This window comes from Xiphophorus hellerii, chromosome 18 (assembly GCF_003331165.1).
Source record: "Xiphophorus hellerii strain 12219 chromosome 18, Xiphophorus_hellerii-4.1, whole genome shotgun sequence".
Classification (NCBI taxonomy): Eukaryota; Metazoa; Chordata; class Actinopteri; order Cyprinodontiformes; family Poeciliidae; genus Xiphophorus; species Xiphophorus hellerii.
Window position 1 is genome coordinate 23,756,716 of NC_045689.1, and position 20,209 is coordinate 23,776,924.

The following is a 20,209-nucleotide window of genomic DNA, read 5'->3' on the forward strand; positions in this document are numbered from 1 at the left end:
TGCTTCCATCCACTTAAGATATAGTTTTCCATTGTCAGTTTTTGTTTTTGCTATTTTGTTGTAGAACATTATTTGATTAAGGCACACAGACTTATGATGCGTCCAATTCTACAAGTAAATGCCACAGCCTATATTATTACAATCATTCCAATCAACATTAGAAAGAAAAAAATAACTTTACTGAGCAGTCAAAAAAAATGGGGGTGTACCAACCATAGTAGTCTGAATCAAGACTGCATGCAGTGTCTCTGCTCTGGCACATAAATATTCAATGTGATTTGAGCATTTAACTTCTTGCTCGTTTTAAAAGTACCAAATATGCATAGAACCCAATAAAATGGTAAAACAAAAACTAAAAAATTATCCCAGACATAGTTCAGACAATAAGTGATGTCTTTGCTCCAGCTTGTTCCATTGGATGTAATAAATTATCTGGCTCAAATACACAGAGTTGAACCCTTTTCAAATTAACCATAAGTTCTTCTGAGAGTTTGCCCAAATCTGTTCAAAGTCACTCACAACACCCATTATTTTGTTTACTAATGTCAGCTGAATACGTCTGCCATAGTGCCTCTTGTAAAGTCTTCAACTAAGTTAAACAAAGCAAAAATGATGACATATCCCTCTCCTTAAATTTGCTTTTTAAAAATGTAGCAATTTGTGACATTGGCAGTGAAATCAATGTCTTATTTATCAAATATATGCTCAATGTACATTTGCGAGCAACAAATGCACAACAAACTGAATTAGAAAGCCAAGAAAGTACTTATCTCAAATAAAAATGCCCACCAAAAAGTACTTCCTGATGGACAATTTGGGGATTTTTTTTTTAAATGTAAAAACTAAATAAATAAAAATAGCCCAATAAAGTGATAGAAAATGTAATTATATGATACTTTTATTCTGAAGGACGATGACAGGAAGCGCTTTGGTTGCTCCGAGCAACAACGGCAAAATGTGTACTAGCATAATGCTAAAGTCGTTTGGTGAGGTTCCTTGCATGGATGATTGTAAAGCATTAATTACATGAATGCCTGGGCAATGTTGCAGGTTTCTATTTTCAGTAATACGAACCCAGTTTCCTCCGCCGTTGTAAATAACGCTGACTTGTGTTCTTGTTCGCTGCTTCCCGTTGAGGCAGCTTAGCTAATGCTCACCAAAGCTGACTGAAAAAAATACACCACAGATATTAATATTATGGTAAAAAATAATGTAAATACTAGAGTTTCGAATTACGAATGCATGCTGGGGTTTCCCTGGATTGCTCAAAAGAATGTCTTGCAGTATGATATATATTCAAATAAAGGTGAGTATTGCTGAAATATGTTTGATAACTTGTTCTTGTTGTGCGTTTATTATTTAGTCAATCAACTTATCTGTGTTACCAAAGAAAAGCTTGTATTGACGAGGTGGATGTGGATTTGGGGTGGGAAGTTGGGTAGCATTTGATTTGATTTGATTTAGTAATCATAGTATTTGAGTATATTCTATGAAGAAAGACTTTTTGTCACTAGAATACACTATATTTCGATAAATGTTTAATAGCGGAAAGTTGTAGCATTATAAAAAATATTTTATTCCTATTTTAGGTTTTACAATTCAGAAAAAACATAAAACTTTAGCAAAAAGATGATGCATGTGTTTTCTCGGTGGTTTTTTGTGGGACCAATGTAAAAGAAAGATTTTTTTTTTTTTAACCGAATGTGAAGAAAAAATAGATTTAATAAAAAATTATTGATACTTTTTTCTGTTTTTGTTATGTACTTTTAATCCAGCTACTCTATGAAAAGCCTGCATTTGTATTTTAATTATATTTGAAAATATCAGTTGGTTCATTATCATTTTTAGCCAAAGCTAAGATCCATTGTGGAAAATCAAGAAGGTCACTTGAAGCACTTAATTTATGGAATTAAAGAAGTTAGACATTTTTTTCTAAAATACGTTATATTTGTACAACCAACAATTTTAGGGATTATTTTATCTTTTAAATTTACTGCAGGGTTAGGGTTATTTTAGTTTCACTTTAAAATCATAAAAAATGTTCAAGATACATTTAATGCATTTTTGCCTACACACAGAGTATTATAGCATTTCTTTGTCTTTTTATGCTTTTAGTTTGTCTCCAGCTGCCAAACACATGGAGAGCCAAAATCCGCCACTGGATGCCTTCATTGAAACTTGAATTCTTCCTCCAAGAAACTCTAAAAAGTATTATTTGCCATGCGTATCAGTTTGTGCCAGGGTCTGTTAACGGGTGCCATCATCCTCAACCTCCTCATACTTTATTACGTATCTCGAGCCCAACAGCAGATGATAGAGAAAAGGAAGGAGCTTGGTAGAGGCTCGAGAAGAGCTTCCCGGCCGGCTTCCCTTCTAGGGGGAGCGTTAGGGGTCATTGGAGGTGAGAATGCAGGAATGGCAGCGGAGGGCCATGGCCGAGGCCCACGTGTGTCTGTTCTCCTTCGGGAGTTTGAAAACTTTGAGAATTACGTTGGGGATGTGGCTAACTCCTTCCTTCGTCAACGTCCAGAGCTTCCCTTTCTGGCTGTGGCCGACACATTTCCGTATCCTCCCCTTGCACTTCCAGAGGGCGCCCGTCTTTTGGTGCTCTCTCCTAGCCCTGACCAGCCACCACAAGCTCACAGGCCAGAGTTTCACTTGCAGACAGAGTTTGTCCTGTTGGTACCTGACGGCGTGGAGCTGGAGCAGCCAAGAGTTTTTGAAAGACTCATTAAAGAGTTGGAAGGTGAAGGTGGGGGGCCCGTGAGGCTGGTAGCGGTGCCCGTTTTAACACGATCTGCGGCGCAGTGCCTCCACTTGCGGGTCAACCTCAAAGAGTGGACTGCCACCTACTCACCGGCCGCTTCAGGAAGCAGTGGGAGTGTGTGTACGGCTTTACAAGGTGACGCTGTTGTCTTGATTCGCACTGAGGACCTTTTCAACTTGTCCGTACCACTGGGGCGCCCTCTCTTTCCTGCCCTTTTCGTTCAGACCACCTTAAGGGGCTGGAAGGTGAAACTCCTGGAGAGCCCTTGTTTCTCGGCAAACCACCGACCACTTTTCAGCTCTGCTCACAATCAGTGGAAGGCTGACACTCGACTGAAGGAGGCAACAGGGAAACTCATGAGGAGCTTTGGTCTGAAGCGCCTCCTTCTCCCTGAGGGAAAGGAACAGTGGTTTGGTTGCACTAAAGAGACTCCCCGCTGCTTTGGCACCGTGCAGGATGACACGCCGGACTACCTGTATCTGGATCGCTGGACGCCTCCATGTTGTCTGAGAGCACTAAGAGAAACCACCAAATACGTCATTAATATCCTGGAGAGCTCTGGTGTGCGTTACTGGCTGGAGGGAGGCTCTCTTCTTGGTGCCGTCCGCCATCAAGACATCATACCCTGGGACTACGATGTGGACCTGGGTATCTACCTGGAGGACGTGCCCAACTGCGACCACCTGAAGAACCTGGACTCGGGCTCTCTAGTGGATGCTAATGGCTACGTGTGGGAGCGGGCAGTGGAGGGAGACTTTTACAGAGTTCAGTACAGCGAGGCCAACCACCTGCACGTGGATCTGTGGCCTTTCTACTCGCGCAACGGCATCATGACGAAAGACACGTGGACAGAGCACAAACAGGACGTGGAGTTCCCAGAGCACTTCCTGCAGCCGCTGGTGCCCATGCCCTTTGCTGGCATCACAGCCTACGGCCCCAACAACCAAAGGGCCTTCCTGGAGCTTAAGTTCGGAGAAGGGGTGGTTGAGAATCCTCAGTACCCCAACCCTATGAAAAAAAGGCTGGACAGAAGCAAATTATGAGTAGGTGCTCTCAAGTTGTTTGTGTTGCACTGTATTTATTTACTGAAAAAAAAATACCTCACAAAAATGTTTTGTTGAAAAATGCCCGAGGAGTATGCACTGCTAAAATGATTACAGTTTTACTAGCTGCCAACATGTCAAAGCTGCTCAAAATTTTCTAGTATGTGTTCAAATGTAAAGCTTGATGTTAAAAAACATTATTAAAAGTTTAAAAGTGGTGTACTTTTTTTCAAGAGAAACACTTTTAAAAAGACTACTAGTCCACTGACCTTAGCCCTAAACAATCAACAACTGGTTTGCTCTCTAGTTGACTGAATGTATCGTACTGTATAAATGTTACAGGTGGATTATATAAAATTCTGAACGTGTTTTAGGTTTAAAATTGTAACTATTTCAACAGGATCCCATAAATGTACCCTGTCTGTCTTTTCCTTCCTTCACAATTCACACAAAAAAAGCCAGAGTTTGTATCTATTGCACAAGAAATTAAATGCTTCTACCAATTATTGCACCCAATCGGCCCTTTGTGTTTCCTTTATTGCACACCTGGATTTTCAGATTTTGTTGCGTTATTTCACAGCGACTGCTCCCTTTTTTGGGTTTCCTTATCCTGTAAATGATTGTTTGAGCAGGTTGATGCAATTTAGACCCAAACACCTCCATGAAAGATGAGGAAACAAAGGGCCTCTGTTCTCAGATGTTTCAAAATTATTAGTGTCACATAGTGGATCAAGAACAGTTGGATTGAAATAGACTCAAAGCTAGCACAAGTCAAGCAGAAATTATCTGTAAAGTATAAACATCCACAGTTTACATAATTTTGCATCTTGGCCTTTTTTGTATTTCCTTATCCATTGATCATGGGTTTGTGTCAATTTACATTTCTTGTGAACAGTTTTGCTTAATTTTGCATTCTGTTTTTGTGTTTTATTGATGTTCCATGCAATGTTTTTGACTGTGTAACTGTGTTTCAAATGAAAAGATTGAAGCTTGACTATCTTCAATTAGGAACAAAATGAACGTGGAATATAAAAAGCTGCATTTCAAACTACTATGTTAAAAATGTAGATACTTTTAAGCTGTTTACACAAAGATTAACTTAACTGTTTACTAGAGAATTTTCTTCTTTGAATCTAAATATTACATGTGAATATACTTTGATCTAAATATTTATATTTTCTCCCACTTTGCACCACTTTGTGTCAGCCACAATTGCATTTATTCATTTCGATTGTGTCATGGGTGCAAATAATTTTGCAAGATACTCTATAACTATATATAAATGTGTTTTTGTCATTATGTTTTATTCCTTTATGTTTTTTAAAAACTTTTTTTAATAATCTGTTTATTGCAAACTCATATCTTTAGTTGTTTTAGGTCTTGAGTAAAATAAATATTTGCTGTAAAATCATGGGGCATCTTGACTTTCAGGTCTGATGCGATGAGCAAGCTTTTATTTTGTGAAATGAGTTCTCCATCACTGCAAAATTTGTATGCTGTAATAAATAAATTATACCTTTAGCCTTACTATAAAATATAATGGAATCAACTGTGAAATACATCAGTTCAAAAGATTATTCAAAAAAAGCACTGTAAAGTTTGAAGTCACAGCAGTAACATGTTTATCCATTTCATACTCACACATTTCTATAGAACTAACACCAGTCCTTCATGTAATACAGGTTCACTCATGAACTGCAAATATATATTTTTGTTTACATTTTCATGTTTTAACACAGAACCTCCACTGCTTCTTCATGAACACTAGATGGCGCAACGCGTTTGAAAGAGACACCGTAGTTGGAGGCTGTTTCTGACTCTTCAAACAGGAATGTGACTTTACGGGAAAAACTTATGACCGTTCCTCACAAACCCGCCTGCTGACAGTATCACAGTTTGATCCCACGCAGAGAGTGCCATCTTTCACGCAAATTCTTCCTAGAAATGTGTTTACATTGTAGGAAGGATTCTGCTCTTTACAGCCACTCAGGTGGGTGTGGTTTCCTTGTCACATATGTAAGATTGCTCAAAGCTTTTCATTATATTCTGATGAATCATTCATTCATTACAAACATAATTAGGTAGAGGCTCAGATAAACAGCACAGCATGTATGTTACATGTATTTAGTCAACTTTGACAGTACTTTTTTTTTTTCAAAATTTTTTCCCAATTTAAATAAATGCTTTATCATCCATTATGTTTTTTATATGAAGTTGCATTCAACAGATTGAAAAACAACTGTTCTTTTCCCACCATAATACAATATTAGCAGGTAGGAGGGAGTAAATCTTTTTATTATTTTGTCTGCTGACTTTATACCAAAAAATGATTTTCACCCTTTTCTCTTCTACATAAATATTTCAGGATTTTTTTTTACATATAAATTAATCAAACATTTATCAAAACAAACCATATTTGCTGAAAATTAAACAACAAAAAAGACGGGATGGCGAGTGACGGGTTTGTTTTAACTTTTACTGCCTTCATTAGAAGCTTTATTCTGTACTTTTCTAAAATTTGTGATGTCTAAAATGTATTTATTTTAAATAGGTTTGGCAAAGCCAATTATAAATGCTTTCTGACTTTGCTCTCAGCAAATTAATCTAATATGCTGAAAAGTAATTATTTATTTAGATTTTTGAGGAAGATAAAACAACAGAATGTAGATTAATTTACCATTAGCTTAATGTTTAAGCTAATGTTTTTGAGTTTTAGATGTTCACAAAACAACAGTTGTAGGCATTATATTTAGCCAATGCCACTAACACCCCTGAAAATCAGTGTAGTTCATGTATATTGCAGAAAATATTCTGTCACAGGTAAATGCATGATGCAGCCTAACCTGCTTTTCTTTTTGCATCCCTGATGTCATTATTTTGTCTAAAATGCACAAAAGCAGAATAAAAATAGCTTTTGATGTTGATATTTAAATATAAATGTTATTTTTGGTCAAATGTTTAGGGAGTAAAAAGTTCACTTTTGGGGAAGCTCTAGTTCAGATCCAACTTTGCAAGCCAAACCTGTATGGCCAACTTCCTTTTGGAGATTCTCATCTGGTGACTCCTCTAAATTAGATAAACTTGTTTGGTCTTTTAGTAGCAGCACTGTTATTAACTTCAACCTTTAACATGCTAAATGAGACTTGTAGAGCCTGACATGCAACTCTGTACTTTGTTTCCGTTTTCCCCAGTCTCAAACAGACTGGCTTCAAGGTGAACCTTTAAGCACACAATTCCTAGGAACACCGTGACTTATCTTGAATGTTTCAGACCTTTGAGAAGTTGTTCTCACAGTAGAACAAAAAAAACAATAAAATCTTTTAAAAACATTCTCAAACTGATGGACAATCCTTGTATCTTGCTGGATGATGTGAGAACTGAAATTTTTTTTAATTCTTTCCGTATTTGTGATATTGCACACCTGAATGCAGGAGACCATGCAGCCAACTACAGACTTAAGATTTCCTCACCTGGTTAGGTTTGCTAAATTTATCTGATATTTACCCTCCTGACTGATCTGGAATTTTGGTTATGATTTACCAAATTTCCCACACTTTGAAGGTTTTGGTGCAGTTTCTGTTAAATAAACATCTAGATAGTGTGAGATGTCCTGTTGTTCATCTAGTTTGTGAGTATTAAGAGATGTCAATTTTCACAACCGGAAATCTTACATTTTGTGTGTGTGTGTGTGTATCCATGGCTTACGTTACATCGGGCATCTATACTGCTGTGAGGCTGTGTGTTGATGACTAATGCATACCACATTTAAATATATCACCTTTACTTGCCAGGCTACAAATTATAGCTTAGGATAGTTAGGGACACTCCAACAGTTACCATCAAAAGATTCTTTTCCCTCATCTTTGACATGAACTTTTTGAGCATTTTTTCTTTTTGTCTTTAAATATATTTACTTTTAAAGACAAAAAAGTAGATATACTTTTTTGTATATTTTTTGTATATTTACTTTGCACGTTAAGGCTTAACGTGCCTTTGCAAGTCGTACAGAAAACACACACTTTTTGCAGCCAACATGAGGCTTTTGCTATTATCTTGTCTGGATATATGACCTATCTTCTTGGCAGAATTCATTGAGTTGATTTATTTCCTGGCACCGACCCTGGTTTTAGTCCTCCTCCACAAGTTTTCTGCAAGGTTTGGAACGTTATCCATTCCTTATCCATTCCTAAGCAAGTCTCAATAATAATTGTGTTAAAGTTTTACCCATTTGTATACATTTTTAGGGATTCCTGACTCATATCCCGTCAGAAACAACCCTACATGGCATTCACCCAGAATATGAGTGCTGTCTGTGTAAACTTCATTTTACATGCAAGTGGTAATTTTAAGCAGTTATAAAAAAAAAACAAGGAAACTTAAATAAAAAAAACGGCTCAGAGACACAAGCAATTTAAGAAAGAACAGTTTACTGTTTTTAACCAAATGACTACAGTCTGGCGGCACAAATTAGTTTTTTTTTCTAAGTATAGCCTCATCACAGTGACCTTCACTGCAACAAAAACAATATGATTTTACAAAACCTCCACATGATGTTTAGAACAGAAAAAGAAAACGGCATTGAAGTCTCAAACGTGGATCAGTAGAACAGCTGTACTGGAAAAATGCAGAACATTCCATCGGATTTCCACAACATATGGGACAACACAGGAGAAATGATGAGACTTCAGGTCTGCCATGTATATTCATACGTCAAAGGCAAAATTTGTTTTTTTGTTTTTTTTAAATGTAATTCTGCTGCTATAATTCCCACTTAAAACATCAAAAACATGGGATAAATTATCAATCGAACCAAAAATTGTTTTAAACCAAAAGGACTTTTTCAGTGTACATGTCACTCATGCGATTCAGCCTCACTCATCATGCACTTCAGAAACAAGCATAACAAAATGTGACAAATCTACTACCAACCATCTGGGAGAAAGAAAAACCAAAATTAGATCTATTGTTATTATATCACAGCACATTGGCAAAAAAAAAAAAATCCTTTAGATTTGGATTAAGAATAAATATAAACTATTACAAATGGACATTGAAAGACATATAGAGACCTAGAGCTTCAACGAAGAAGTGTTTCCTCTTGTGGCTGTAATATCCAAAACATAAATAAGTCCCAATAAGACATCCTTTTGCAAAGTTCATTATGTCTTCAGCTTAACGGTAAAACCAGTCCATCTGGTCCTGCTGCCAGACTAAAAAAGTAGACGTGTCTGCAGTCGAAGGTAACTTGAGAATGGACATGGCGGACACAGTATGAATACCATACATTATGCAAGAAACTGGGGTCATCACTCTATTTATACTCTCGTAAAAAGCTGCAGCCTGCACAGAAGCAGCAGCGTGTGGGGAAGTCAGGGGAGGTGAAAAGAGAAAAATCCAAAATTAGTATAGATATTAAAAAGGTGTCATCATGCGTCCTCAAGAGTTCATTAAGCCTTCATTAAGCCGACTTTGATTTTTGGTCTTTCAGTACCTGAAGAACAAGGCAAACATCAAACCTGAGGCTTTGTTGTCTTTTTAAGAAGGTAAAGTCCATCTAGAGAGACGAGTCAGAACGCTTGTGCTCCTTCATTTTCCTTTGGGACAATACCAAGGCTAATATTTCATCTTGTAGCCTTTGGAATACAATAACAACTATATAGCTTCCTCCCCCCCCCCATCAAAAAGAATGGGGAAAACAAACATTAAGAGAACATTTGGTTATGAATAACCACAATTATAACAGATTAAAAAGAAGCCTTCAATAAACACCCTCCAAACAACAACAAGAAAAAAAAACTAACTATAAAACATTTTTTCCAAATATCATGTTGGCCATTTTAATGCAGGTGTAAGGCGGATAGATGAACTACGTCCTTGCAGCATGGGGAGTTGGATCTCCCTCACCAAGGTGAAGGAATCATTGTGCTCTCTGCAAAGGATGGGATACTAAAATAAAAGATGTAAAGGAACCAATTACAGTACAAAAGAATGGTTCCAATAATCTCTATATAGTGCAGATAGTTACAGATTGTACCTTTGGTTCTTCTGCAGATCTAAAAATCGGAAAAAAGTAATAATATAATATAATTTTCTAATATTAAGAATTAAAATTGGACTGGACTTTGCTTTCAATCAGTCCTCCAATTAAACTTCCATGTGTCCCTGCAAAGTTAGCCAAAACAGTTTCAGATAGTCATAGCAAATGATAAAGCACAGCCTCTACTACTATGAGCAGCTGTGTGTTTCACCTACAGCAGCATGGAGCAAAACTGCTTCCTCTACATGTACAAAAGCATTTAGCTCAGAAATTGTCTTGTTTAAGGCAATGACTATAGATTACAGCAGCGTGTTGTAGATTGTTTATCTCTTCAAAGTGTCTACTTCAATTGAAAAACCTAAAAGAACACTAGCCGATAAAACGATTGGTCACAAATGATTGGTCACAATTCTAAACCAAAAAGGCATAAAGACTAACAATGCAATGACAAACAAAAACAAGAATAGGACTGTTATCCACTGCACAGTTTGTAACATTTGAGCACCGCTGCATTGATGCACATCTATTAAACTCTCCACTGGAAGAAACCTGCATGAAAGTAGCTATATGTATGTTTTTTTTTTAATCTGGATCCCATTTGGAAAAATATATCATTCTTATTGCTTTAATTTCACATGCGGCGTTCCAAAACCTGACACGTTTGAATCTAAAAAAGACTATGTGGTAACTATGGACGCTATTTTTTTGTTTTTTAAATATATGTATAAAAAGACAGTTTCTGTCAGAAGAACAGTGACGCACATGAGATAGGAGAACGCTTTAGAAACAGACATTCATATTCATTTGTCCAGCATGAATAAATGTGTCATGTGCTGCGCTCCTCGATGCAAATAGTCTGTTTTCGTTTAAGTGGCTTATGAAACCTTCCAATCTGATTTCAGAGTAGACCATACATCAAATAAACATAAGGGAGAAGTAATAAAAAAAAAAAATAAATCAGTCTTATATTCCCCTAAAAAATTAAATAACCCACTGAGTGTATCATGGTTTCTATATATCCCATAAGATATTGGCTGCAGCCCGTCCAGAAATGTATTTGAGGTCCGAGAGCGTGTCTTTGCATTGTAGTGTGCATGTCCGTCCTCTCTCCTTGGACTCTTTTCTTAATAGGGGGAGCTTAAGTTTTGTGTTTCTTGGCGGGTTTGCAGTAGAAGTCACAATCTGCGTTACATGGACGACTCTTTCTCGGAAGAAAGGTCTCCTTTTGCGCCCTCCAAGCCTCGTTTATCAATGAGCGGCGAGTGCTCGGGCATGGCGGCGGACGCATCTCTGTCCATCCTGACCTCGCTGAGCTCCTCCACTCCTTCGTGTTTGGATGTTTTGTCCACAAAGTGCTGCAGGAGCCCCGCTCCGAAGGCATCGCCCTCCACATTCAGCACAGTGCAGGTGCGGTCACTATAGAGGGACAAAACGGGATAAGAAGAGAGATTTAATGTTATGATGCAGATTACGTATTGAAGCGATACAAGCCTTGAATTACATGCCAACCAGAAAGCCAAATTTTTGATTTTCCAAATGTTTGCTGCGTCCCCCATATATAGAATTAATTACATATGCCTCAATTCAATTTCATTTACAAACTAGACGTATTTCATGATTTAACAAAATTACTTATTGATCCTGTGCTGGAACACTTTATAAATTAATTTAAATTTCAACTTTAAACATCAACTGTACCCATCAAACTCAGTGGGCGGGACAACTAGGGCAGCTTCTATTGAGACCCTGGTGTCTGATTGGCTGCTTAAAACAGCAGGTCAAGACAACTTTTCCCCCAACTTTGCTCACTCTGAGGTCAATGTCTTCCATTAAAAGTGCAGAAATAACTTTAATAGCATAATTAACTTGTTGCAATTTATTTACACAAACTCTGGGTGAGCAACTTTAGCCCCTGTCTCTCTAGTTGGATCTGAAACATCTCTAACAAGTTCACAAGAGAGTGCTAGCTGATGTTAGCTAGTGGGCGGGGCTGACGTTGATCCAGTTTGAAGTCTGTTGCCGCTTTCTCCACACAGCACCACAGTGAGCTCTCCTGTGAACCTATTAGCGATATTTCAGACCAAACAAGACATGTAGAGGCTAGAGTTGCTCTCCCAGAATTTGTAGTAAATAAATTACAGCAATTTATTGAAGTTATTGCCACACTAGCAGTGAAAATATTGGCCCCAGGATCCTAGCAAACTTGGAAGTTGTCTTGACTTGCTCTTTGAAGCAGCCAATCAAATGTCAGGATCTCTACTGTAGCTCTCAGAATAACACCCACTGAGGTTGATGAATAGTTGACAGCTTAATTTAATCCATGATGTGACTCAGCACAGGAATATGAAACACTTTATTAAATTATAAAAAAAGTTATGTGATTTTTAAAATGAGATATTTATTTGAGGCGCATTTATAATTTCTTCTCCATTTAATTCCAGTTTTTATAAATAATTTTTAGTTATTTTTTATCATTTTTAATTTTTATAAATTATTTCATAAGTGACTTATTTATTGTAACTTTACTGTCTTCACTTTTGTGTTTTTATGCCTTGCTTTGTGTTGCTCTGTATAAGATTAAATTAATTAAAGTTTATGGTTGCAGTGTAATGAAATATGACGCTTGTTTTCTACTCACACAAGCCAGTCAACAGCCAGGATGAGAGAGATGTCACTGGTGGGCAGTCCAATTGCCTCCAGGATTATAGCTAGGGTCAGCACACCGCCTGCAGGTATACCTGCAGCTCCAACACTGGACGCTGTCGCCGTCACACTGACAAACACAAGGCACAAAGTCACCAAACTCAATTACCAAACTTTCCACACAAAGAAGGAGCTGTAAATGCATCATCGCATATAGTTTTAAACCGATCCGCTTAAATGGAGTCGCATCACCGCAGACGTCAGACTTACAGGATGGTTATGACTTGGATGAAGTTGAGACTGGTGTTGTTAAGCTGGGCGATGAAAACCGCCGCCACACACTGGAAGAGCGCGGCCCCGTCCATGTTGACCGTGGCGCCGATGGGCAGGATGAAGCGGCTTATGTGCTTGGACACGCCGTTTTTCTCCTCCACGCACTTCATCATGAGGGGCAGAGTGGCAGAGCTGGAAACAGGAAACAGAGTTTCAGAGCAGAGGAGGAGCGTGGGTGTGTGGCTGCCTCAACAGGAGAGCCTCAGTTTGTGGATATTCAGCAACCCCAACTGAGCAAACAGATGCGAGTTTGAGGTGAAATACCTGGAGCTCGTTCCAAAAGCCGTGGCCAAGGCTGTGAAGATGCCCCACAGGAAGGTGTAGGGGTTCTTCCTGGTAAAAATGAAGTAGATGAGGGGCAGCACCAGCAGGCCGTGAATGGCGTGGCCAATCATGCAGCAGGCGATGTATTTTCCCAGGCTGGCAAACAGCTTGCCGACGTCGTCCATCTCCACAATCTTACCGGCGACGAGGAACATGATACCTACAGGGGCGTACCTGCAGCCAGACGAGAGAAAAGACCAGGACAATACTGCAGGTCAGGTTTCTGGAACACAGCACAAAGGAAATGTACCTCGCTGATAAAGGTTACTTAACAGACTTACAATGCTCTGTTTGAGAAAAACATTTTCTGAAAGGTCTCAAACTAGTAACACCCTCTAGATGTGTTAACATCCCTGATAAAGATGTCTAAAGAGCCTAGAAATACAATCTTTCATTTCAGTACTATTTCAAAATGATGCTACTACTTGATTTTAGGACATTTTAGAAAGATAAAAGCTTTAAGTTGATGACATAATTTTTTTTCAGTGAAGGAAAAATATGTTAAGAACAAAGCAAAATTATTAGTGTTGCACAATTTATAATTCCTAAACTCTTGGGACCGTTTACCGCAGACGTCAGACGTAGAGGATGGTTATGATTTGGATAAAGTTGTTAAGCTGGGCAATGAATTTACAATTTACATAGAAATCTAAATCAATTTTAAAATTCTGAATTATTATTTAGAAGAATTTTTCACTTGACCAGTGCCTAAAAACCTTTATTCATTGTAACAACAATGTATTCATGAAATAGATAACTCTGTGTATTATTTATTATTTCAACAGAATTTCTGGAATCAGTAAGTTTGTCTGAACTACTAATCTAATATTTGCATTGTAAAAAATTAAAACACTTCCCCTAAAAATTCAAGTGCCACCAGTAGCAGCAGAGATTATAAAAACATAAGCTTCCTAATGGCCTAAAATTAATCATTTAAAATGTAATTATTAAGACAAACATGTAACAGAACTTTTCGGGGGAAAGAATGCTGCGTTTCAGAAATCTTCTACGGTCCTACTTATTAGTAGGTTGTTCAAATTTGAAATTTGTTGCAACTTTTCTGCGTCCTCCTCACTTTTGTAAACCCTCAAAACGACCAAACAAAAACAAACAAAAACTTACCACATGATCCAGGACACCAGCACCATGGTGGCCTCGTTGAAGGAGTTGAAGAACTTGATGAGGATCTCTCCTTCTTCGCCCAGCTTCCTCAGAGCCACTCCGAAAACAATAGCGAACACCACCAATCCAAGGATGTTCATCCCGTCTTGATCTGTTCCAATGGGAACCTGAGAAGAGGTACGGATTTGTTTAGAAAAAAAAATGTAAGAGGAAGAAAAACATTTTAAAATGATTATCTGTGGAGTTTTGTTGATAACCAAATAAATCCCTCACCTTCTCTGGGATTCCGGACGCGTTTATCATCTTGTAGGAGGTTCCATACTAGTGGGGAAGAATTTTAAAAAAAATTATTAAGAAGTACAAAAGCAGCTTTTGTTATGTAAGGTTAATATCTAGAAAATAAAATCACAGATTTAAGGTCTAATGCTCACCGACTGAAAGGCGGCAGACACCAGGTTGGAGGGGAAGATGTTTCTGTGAACAGAAATGAAAACAACGCATATTATTTCACTTCCCACATACAGGAGAAAAAAACCCCAAAGGTAATAAAACAGTGGAGCAGAAATGTTTAAGCCCATGTCTTACAAGATCTGTAAGACGGATCAGTGTATTATAGCTAAATCCTTGAGCCTAATTTGAGCAGTTTATGTAGTTTTGCAGCACTACATCCCAGAGAACCTTGGGTTGTAGCCTTTTCTTCAGCTGCCACAAAGAACTAAACTATTAAACCTCTTTTCCCCCTCCTTTGTGCTCCTATTATTTAATGCCATGTCTGCACTAACAAGCACAAGAAGCTTTTACATACATTAAGTCCAACTGCAAATTATATCCCCCCTCAAGAACTCGTAAAGCCTTGTGCACTCGATACCCCTGGATTTGGAGCAATAGGGATTAACTTCACAAGCTCCTTCTTGTCAGCCAATCATTGGAAACATCAGGCTCAAACATCATGTGATGAGGCGGCATGCAACTGAAAACAAAGGCTGAAAAAGGCTTCCAAGAATACAAACTTTAGACCTCTTAATGTACCATTCTTACGTTTACTGGATATTTGAAAATGGAGGAGGGAAAAAAGATTATCAGCGATACAAGCAATAATATAGATCCATATTTATTACAGACGCTCCTATTATTCCGTCAGATATTGGAATTGGAGCGTCTTTCTTCAATCGGCTCTTATAGATGACCAGCATGGTCACATCCTGAAAAATGGATTTCACCTTTTGCCGACAATCTTTTTCCTTCCACTCAACTTTCCATTAATGTCCTTGGATACAGCACTCCGTCTTTAGCAAAGTATACTTTTGGGTCTCACCTGCCTTTATGTGGAAGTAGTTTAGCATTAGCAATGTTGATTGTTTCGGCCATAACTAAAGATTTCTGGATTAAAAGCCTTTTTTATTGGTCATGTAATATTGATATTTCCTGAGGCCTTTTACAAGTTTAAACCTGTAGCAACAAACACCTGAATTAAAGCACTTTGATTAATTTATTATTTTAATTAGATTTCCTATTGTAAACTAATGTATTTAGATGGGGTCATCATGACTGCAGAAGATGAAATGCCTGCATGGCACCGTCCACTGTAACTTGGAACATTCAGTAGTTTACACCAAAGATCACACCTAAGCAGTCCGGTCCCTCTTCCCTATTTTGGAGGTGACTTTGTCCCACATGTTGATGTGAAACTCCATCATGAATACCAGCTTTCTAGTGAATCATCCTCAGCCGATCGCGTCAGTGTTAGAAGAGTGCATCAAATTCTGAGAGTGTAAGGTCTTCTACGAGTCACAATGTGACATTGCTATGTAAATTGTGAGATAAAACACAAAGGTGTTTTTGTCATGCCAACGCTGGCTGGGACACACAAAGCATTCCATCACATGCTGCTACAAAGGAATGTCCTTTAACGTCTGACGTCGACTTGGAGTTTTGTTGCCTCCCCCGATCCAGGGCAGGGCAACAAGGAAGAATAAATGTTTGGCTTTAAACCTAACAACTGTTAATATTGGTGATTCATGAACGCATGATAAACAAAAATGATCTTAGTTTTTATTTTTGTATGAAGATGAAAAATCTGCCAAGTTAGCTAACCTAACTGGGGTATATCGTAAACAGCTACGTGGTCTTCTAGGAAAAATCCATATTTACTTTCACATGTTTGTGCTGCTCTCGATAAACATCTTTGACTGCATGTAAATCTAACAGGTGACATCACACCTGACCATTGACTGTACAAGTAGACATTTGGTTTATGTGTGAAAGGAAAAAGCAGGAGATAAGAAATGTCAACACGGATGCATAGGAGTGCCTGCAAACCTGTTGTAAACTGGGTCCGTCTGACCCTGCTAGCAGTGTGGCCAGTTTTAAAGATACAGTAACTTATCCCCAACCAAACGGCGACATTAAACATTAAACCCGACCTGGATCTGTGAGCCGGGCTGCTGTTTCTCAAACAGCTCAGATCCACCCGGCTGTGAAGCCACCAAAACACAGAATAAGACGGAGAGAGGGGGTTGGGGGGCTCCTTCTAATGAGAGACCAGCTATGTGATTAGGATAGTGTGGAAGCACACATGTGCGTGGTGACGGCATGTGCCGAACATGAGATAAACGTCTTGTCAGGCTGGAAACAAATGATTGCTGTAGTCAAATGCTGAACTCAGCCACCTCAGTAAAAATAAGGTACAAACTGTTTTTTCTATTTTTTTTAGTCCTCTTGAGGTCTGTTGACACCCATGGCATGTCTATTTTTAGTAAACGAATGCATCTCAATTACCATTTCTCTGCGGGTTTTTTTGTGTTATTCTTATGCTTTAACTCACTCTACTGAAGATGTCATTTTTAATTGTTGTTGTAATTGCTGCTAGTTTCTCGGTAACCCCTCCTGTTCTATCGCCTCAGGCCTGTTGTCTTGTCCACATTCTTTATGAAAAATGCATTCTAATAAAACACTGACAGATTTTCTAATTATGTCCTGGTATTTCAAACCCTATAAAAGAAGGAGGGTGTGCTTACTTTACTCCCATGAACTTAAATATGAGGTTCTGCGTCCTTAAAATTAGGCGATTGTGTTGCAAGTCACGGAGCGGGTTTTGCAACCTGCCTTGATAAATATTGGGAGGCAACAATGTTAATCTTTTAATGACAGTCAGGTTACTTGAAACTCTTTGTGAAAAATGCTCCAAGCATTGCTATGGCTTTAATCATGTGTGCATCGAGGGACAGCCTCCTACCCCAGCATGGTTTTTATTTTTCTGTATCCTTTGATCAACACCGGAATAATCTGCTTGTGGGACAAAAGAGAGACTTTGGCCAATCAGAGGCGTATTTGCATGCAAAGTGATGGGATCATGCTAATGACTAAATATCTTCTGCCCTGTTGCACCGTGCAGTTTTCTTAAAAATAAGAGCTGCTTTTCCAGGAAGTGGATATTTGTGACTAGGTGGCACTGTAGGAGGAGGGAGGAGGAGCAGGAGATGTGGAAAATACATCCATAATTACTAAAAGCTGCCTTGAAAATAACGTTATGCAACAGCTGCACTGAATGTGAGCACACTTCTGGACGGGAATGAGTAATCAAGTTGTTTCTGCTGGGTTTTTTTGTTTAGGTAAAAATTTAGTCTCTTCTACGAAAAGCAAACTCCAAGGACTCTTGTGAAACATAGGCCGGTTTCTGGCATTACGGTTGCTTTGAGGATATAAAAAAAAAAGTTACAAAACTACGAATATTTTCTATGAGGCTGATTAAAAGTCATTTTAGTGAGATGTCATTCACAAAGCAAAAAAATAAAACCTAAACTAATTTACAAGCTAATAGTCTGTTACATGACAAAAAAAGTTACTTTTAATGTGAAATAAACTCTTGAAAATCATGTTTAGCTCTTGTTTTTTTTCCTGTCTGCAGAACAAATAAACTGAGAATTTGTCAAAAGATACTAAGATCCCACTTAATTGTTATTCTACTCTAGCACAGCTGCTTCCATGTACTCAAAAGTAAGGTGGAGAAACAAACGTCCCATGAATATGACACATGCATAAAAACGTAACGCTAGCAGGGAGAAAAAACCGGTTCAGGCAGCCAGATTCCTGAATTAGGACACACCAGAGCAGATTTCGCTGTGTGTAGATGTACAACTTGAGTCTAAATATAATCCAACCAGACATCAGCCAGCTGCAGTCTGGTTCGATGAGGTACTCCGCTTTCTGTGAACGGAAACCCTCTGACTTCACTGGAACAAAGGAAGGAAACTATGGTACCACTTATTTTGATTTTTTTTTTTCTGGTAACAGGAAGAGGTCTGCCCTTACTAAAGAAAAACCATGACACATGTGATGTGAAAAAATGTACAATAAGCCATCACCACTTGTTAAAAATTTAAAAAAGTCATTAATACTCTGGTGTGTTTGAGGGCAATAGTGACGTTGTTACACTTCTTTAAAGTGTGAGGCCACAGGCAAGAACCTCATGGTGCATTCAGGTACAACCCCGTACCTGGGTTAGCATTTAGGCTAATTTCTGAAAATAACCTCAAGAGGACAGACTTACATATTCGTGACCTTAAGAGAGGTCACGATATGTAAAACATGTCCAGTTAGGTCCAATTTATAAGGTCGGGATTCGGGAAAAAGTCATTCAAAAAGGGACATTATTTAAAAAAATAAGTCAAGCAATACATCGACTCTGTTAATAACTTTTAAGATATATAGTTGACGTCAATGATTAGAAGATTTATTTCATCATTTGACTTGGTTATAAACAGTGGAGTTAATGCGCGCGTGTAAAGAGCGGCAAAGAAGCGCGTCTCGTGCCGTCGGGGGGTTTAACACGCGCGAGGAGACAGAAGCTGATGCAACTGCTTGATGTTGTTACAAGAAGAGCGCGAGCTCTCCGCCAGGTGAACCCTAGCCTCGTGCGTAATATGGCTGTAGTAACACCACCGCAACGGAAATAAATGTATGTTGTGGGTTAATATGAACGACTTCCAGACTCACCTGATCAGGTCTAAGAAGGAGTCTATAACCTCTTTGTTCGCCGGAATATCGTCGCTCATGTCTTTAGCGTTTGCGGTGGTGTTCATTTCCACATTTCCCGGCTTGATAATGAAAGCCATCACCACTCCGATGGACGAGGCTATCAAGGTGGTGACCAAGAAGAACAGCATGGCCCAGCCACCCAGTTTCCCCAGAGCTTTGGGGTCGATGCTCGCCGCTCCGGACACCAGGCTGCACACCACCAGGGGAATGATGATCATCTTCAGCAGCCGGATGAGGATCTCGCCGGGGAAGCCGATGTAGATCTGCTGGGTTAGGGTCGGCGACACGGTGCGCACACCGAGCCCAATGAAGACCCCCACGATGACCCCGGCCACGGTCAGGATCACCAGCAGATTCGCCTTGAAGATCCTCTTTAAGCGCTTGGACATCGGTTCCGGGCTGCCCTTCCGCTGCCCGGTAAACCCGTTGGCAAGCGGCCCATCGCGGTGCGCCTCGCCGTTGGATGCCTTCACTTCCTCCAGATCCACCTTCTCTGCCATGTTGCTCAAAGTTACCTTAACTCAAAACTAAACCTTAAGAAGAACACTTCGTTTTTATCGTGAGTCTAAATGCGGCGGGAGTCTTTCAGAGCGCCGGCGCGGTTCACTTCCTTCTCTCCGGGTTGTTCTGACGCGGAGCAGCAGATGTTGTGGCCACACGTTTAACCGGCGTTTTAAACCTCCGCCTCCACCCCTTTTACGTAAAACTGGGCGTGTTGTGTTCCTAGAGGAAACGCTTGTCGACTGCCCCCATTGCAGTCATAAAAAAAGAAAAAGAAAACTTTTGGCCTGTGTGCCATTAGTATACTCTTTGTTTACTTGGAGTTTTATTTTAATGTTTGAAAACTTGCTGCGAAAGTGAATTACTACAGTGGCCGCCTGGAGACATAAACAAACTTTGAGA

At 39.0% G+C, this 20,209-nt stretch overlaps 2 protein-coding genes across 2 annotated transcripts; one reads left to right on the plus strand and one right to left on the minus strand.

The window, feature by feature from the left end:
- The first annotated feature begins 923 nt into the window (after positions 1-923).
- fkrp (fukutin related protein) lies at positions 924-4,326 on the plus strand. Its single transcript, XM_032546087.1, has 2 exons — positions 924-1,306; positions 2,116-4,326. The coding sequence occupies exon 2, from the start codon at positions 2,221-2,223 to the stop codon at positions 3,808-3,810; it is 1,590 nt and encodes a 529-aa protein (XP_032401978.1). The 5' UTR covers positions 924-1,306; positions 2,116-2,220; the 3' UTR covers positions 3,811-4,326.
- A 3,894-nt stretch (positions 4,327-8,220) lies between these two features.
- On the minus strand, positions 8,221-19,959 carry slc1a5 (solute carrier family 1 member 5). The gene is made up of 8 exons (XM_032545117.1): positions 19,265-19,959; positions 14,701-14,743; positions 14,543-14,590; positions 14,270-14,436; positions 13,088-13,321; positions 12,761-12,955; positions 12,486-12,620; positions 8,221-11,263 (listed from the first exon to the last, which is right to left on the minus strand). Exons 1-8 carry the CDS (start codon positions 19,804-19,806, stop codon positions 11,035-11,037), a joined length of 1,593 nt encoding a protein of 530 aa, XP_032401008.1. The 5' UTR covers positions 19,807-19,959; the 3' UTR covers positions 8,221-11,034.
- Positions 19,960-20,209: the final 250 nt, after the last annotated feature.

Bases quoted from the DNA above. Each gene is read 5' to 3' on its own strand.
- slc1a5 (XM_032545117.1), bottom strand. From the start codon at position 19,806: ATGGCAGAGAAGGTGGATCTGGAGGAAGTGAAGGCATCCAACGGCGAG. The intron at 14,591-14,700 runs GTGAGCATTAGA...CTTCCCCACTAG, and splicing joins TGTCTGCCGCCTTTCAGTCG to TATGGAACCTCCTACAAGAT. The intron at 12,621-12,760 runs GTAAGTCTGACG...TGTGTTTGTCAG, and splicing joins ATCCAAGTCATAACCATCCT to TGTGACGGCGACAGCGTCCA.
- fkrp (XM_032546087.1), top strand. From the start codon at position 2,221: ATGCGTATCAGTTTGTGCCAGGGTCTGTTAACGGGTGCCATCATCCTC.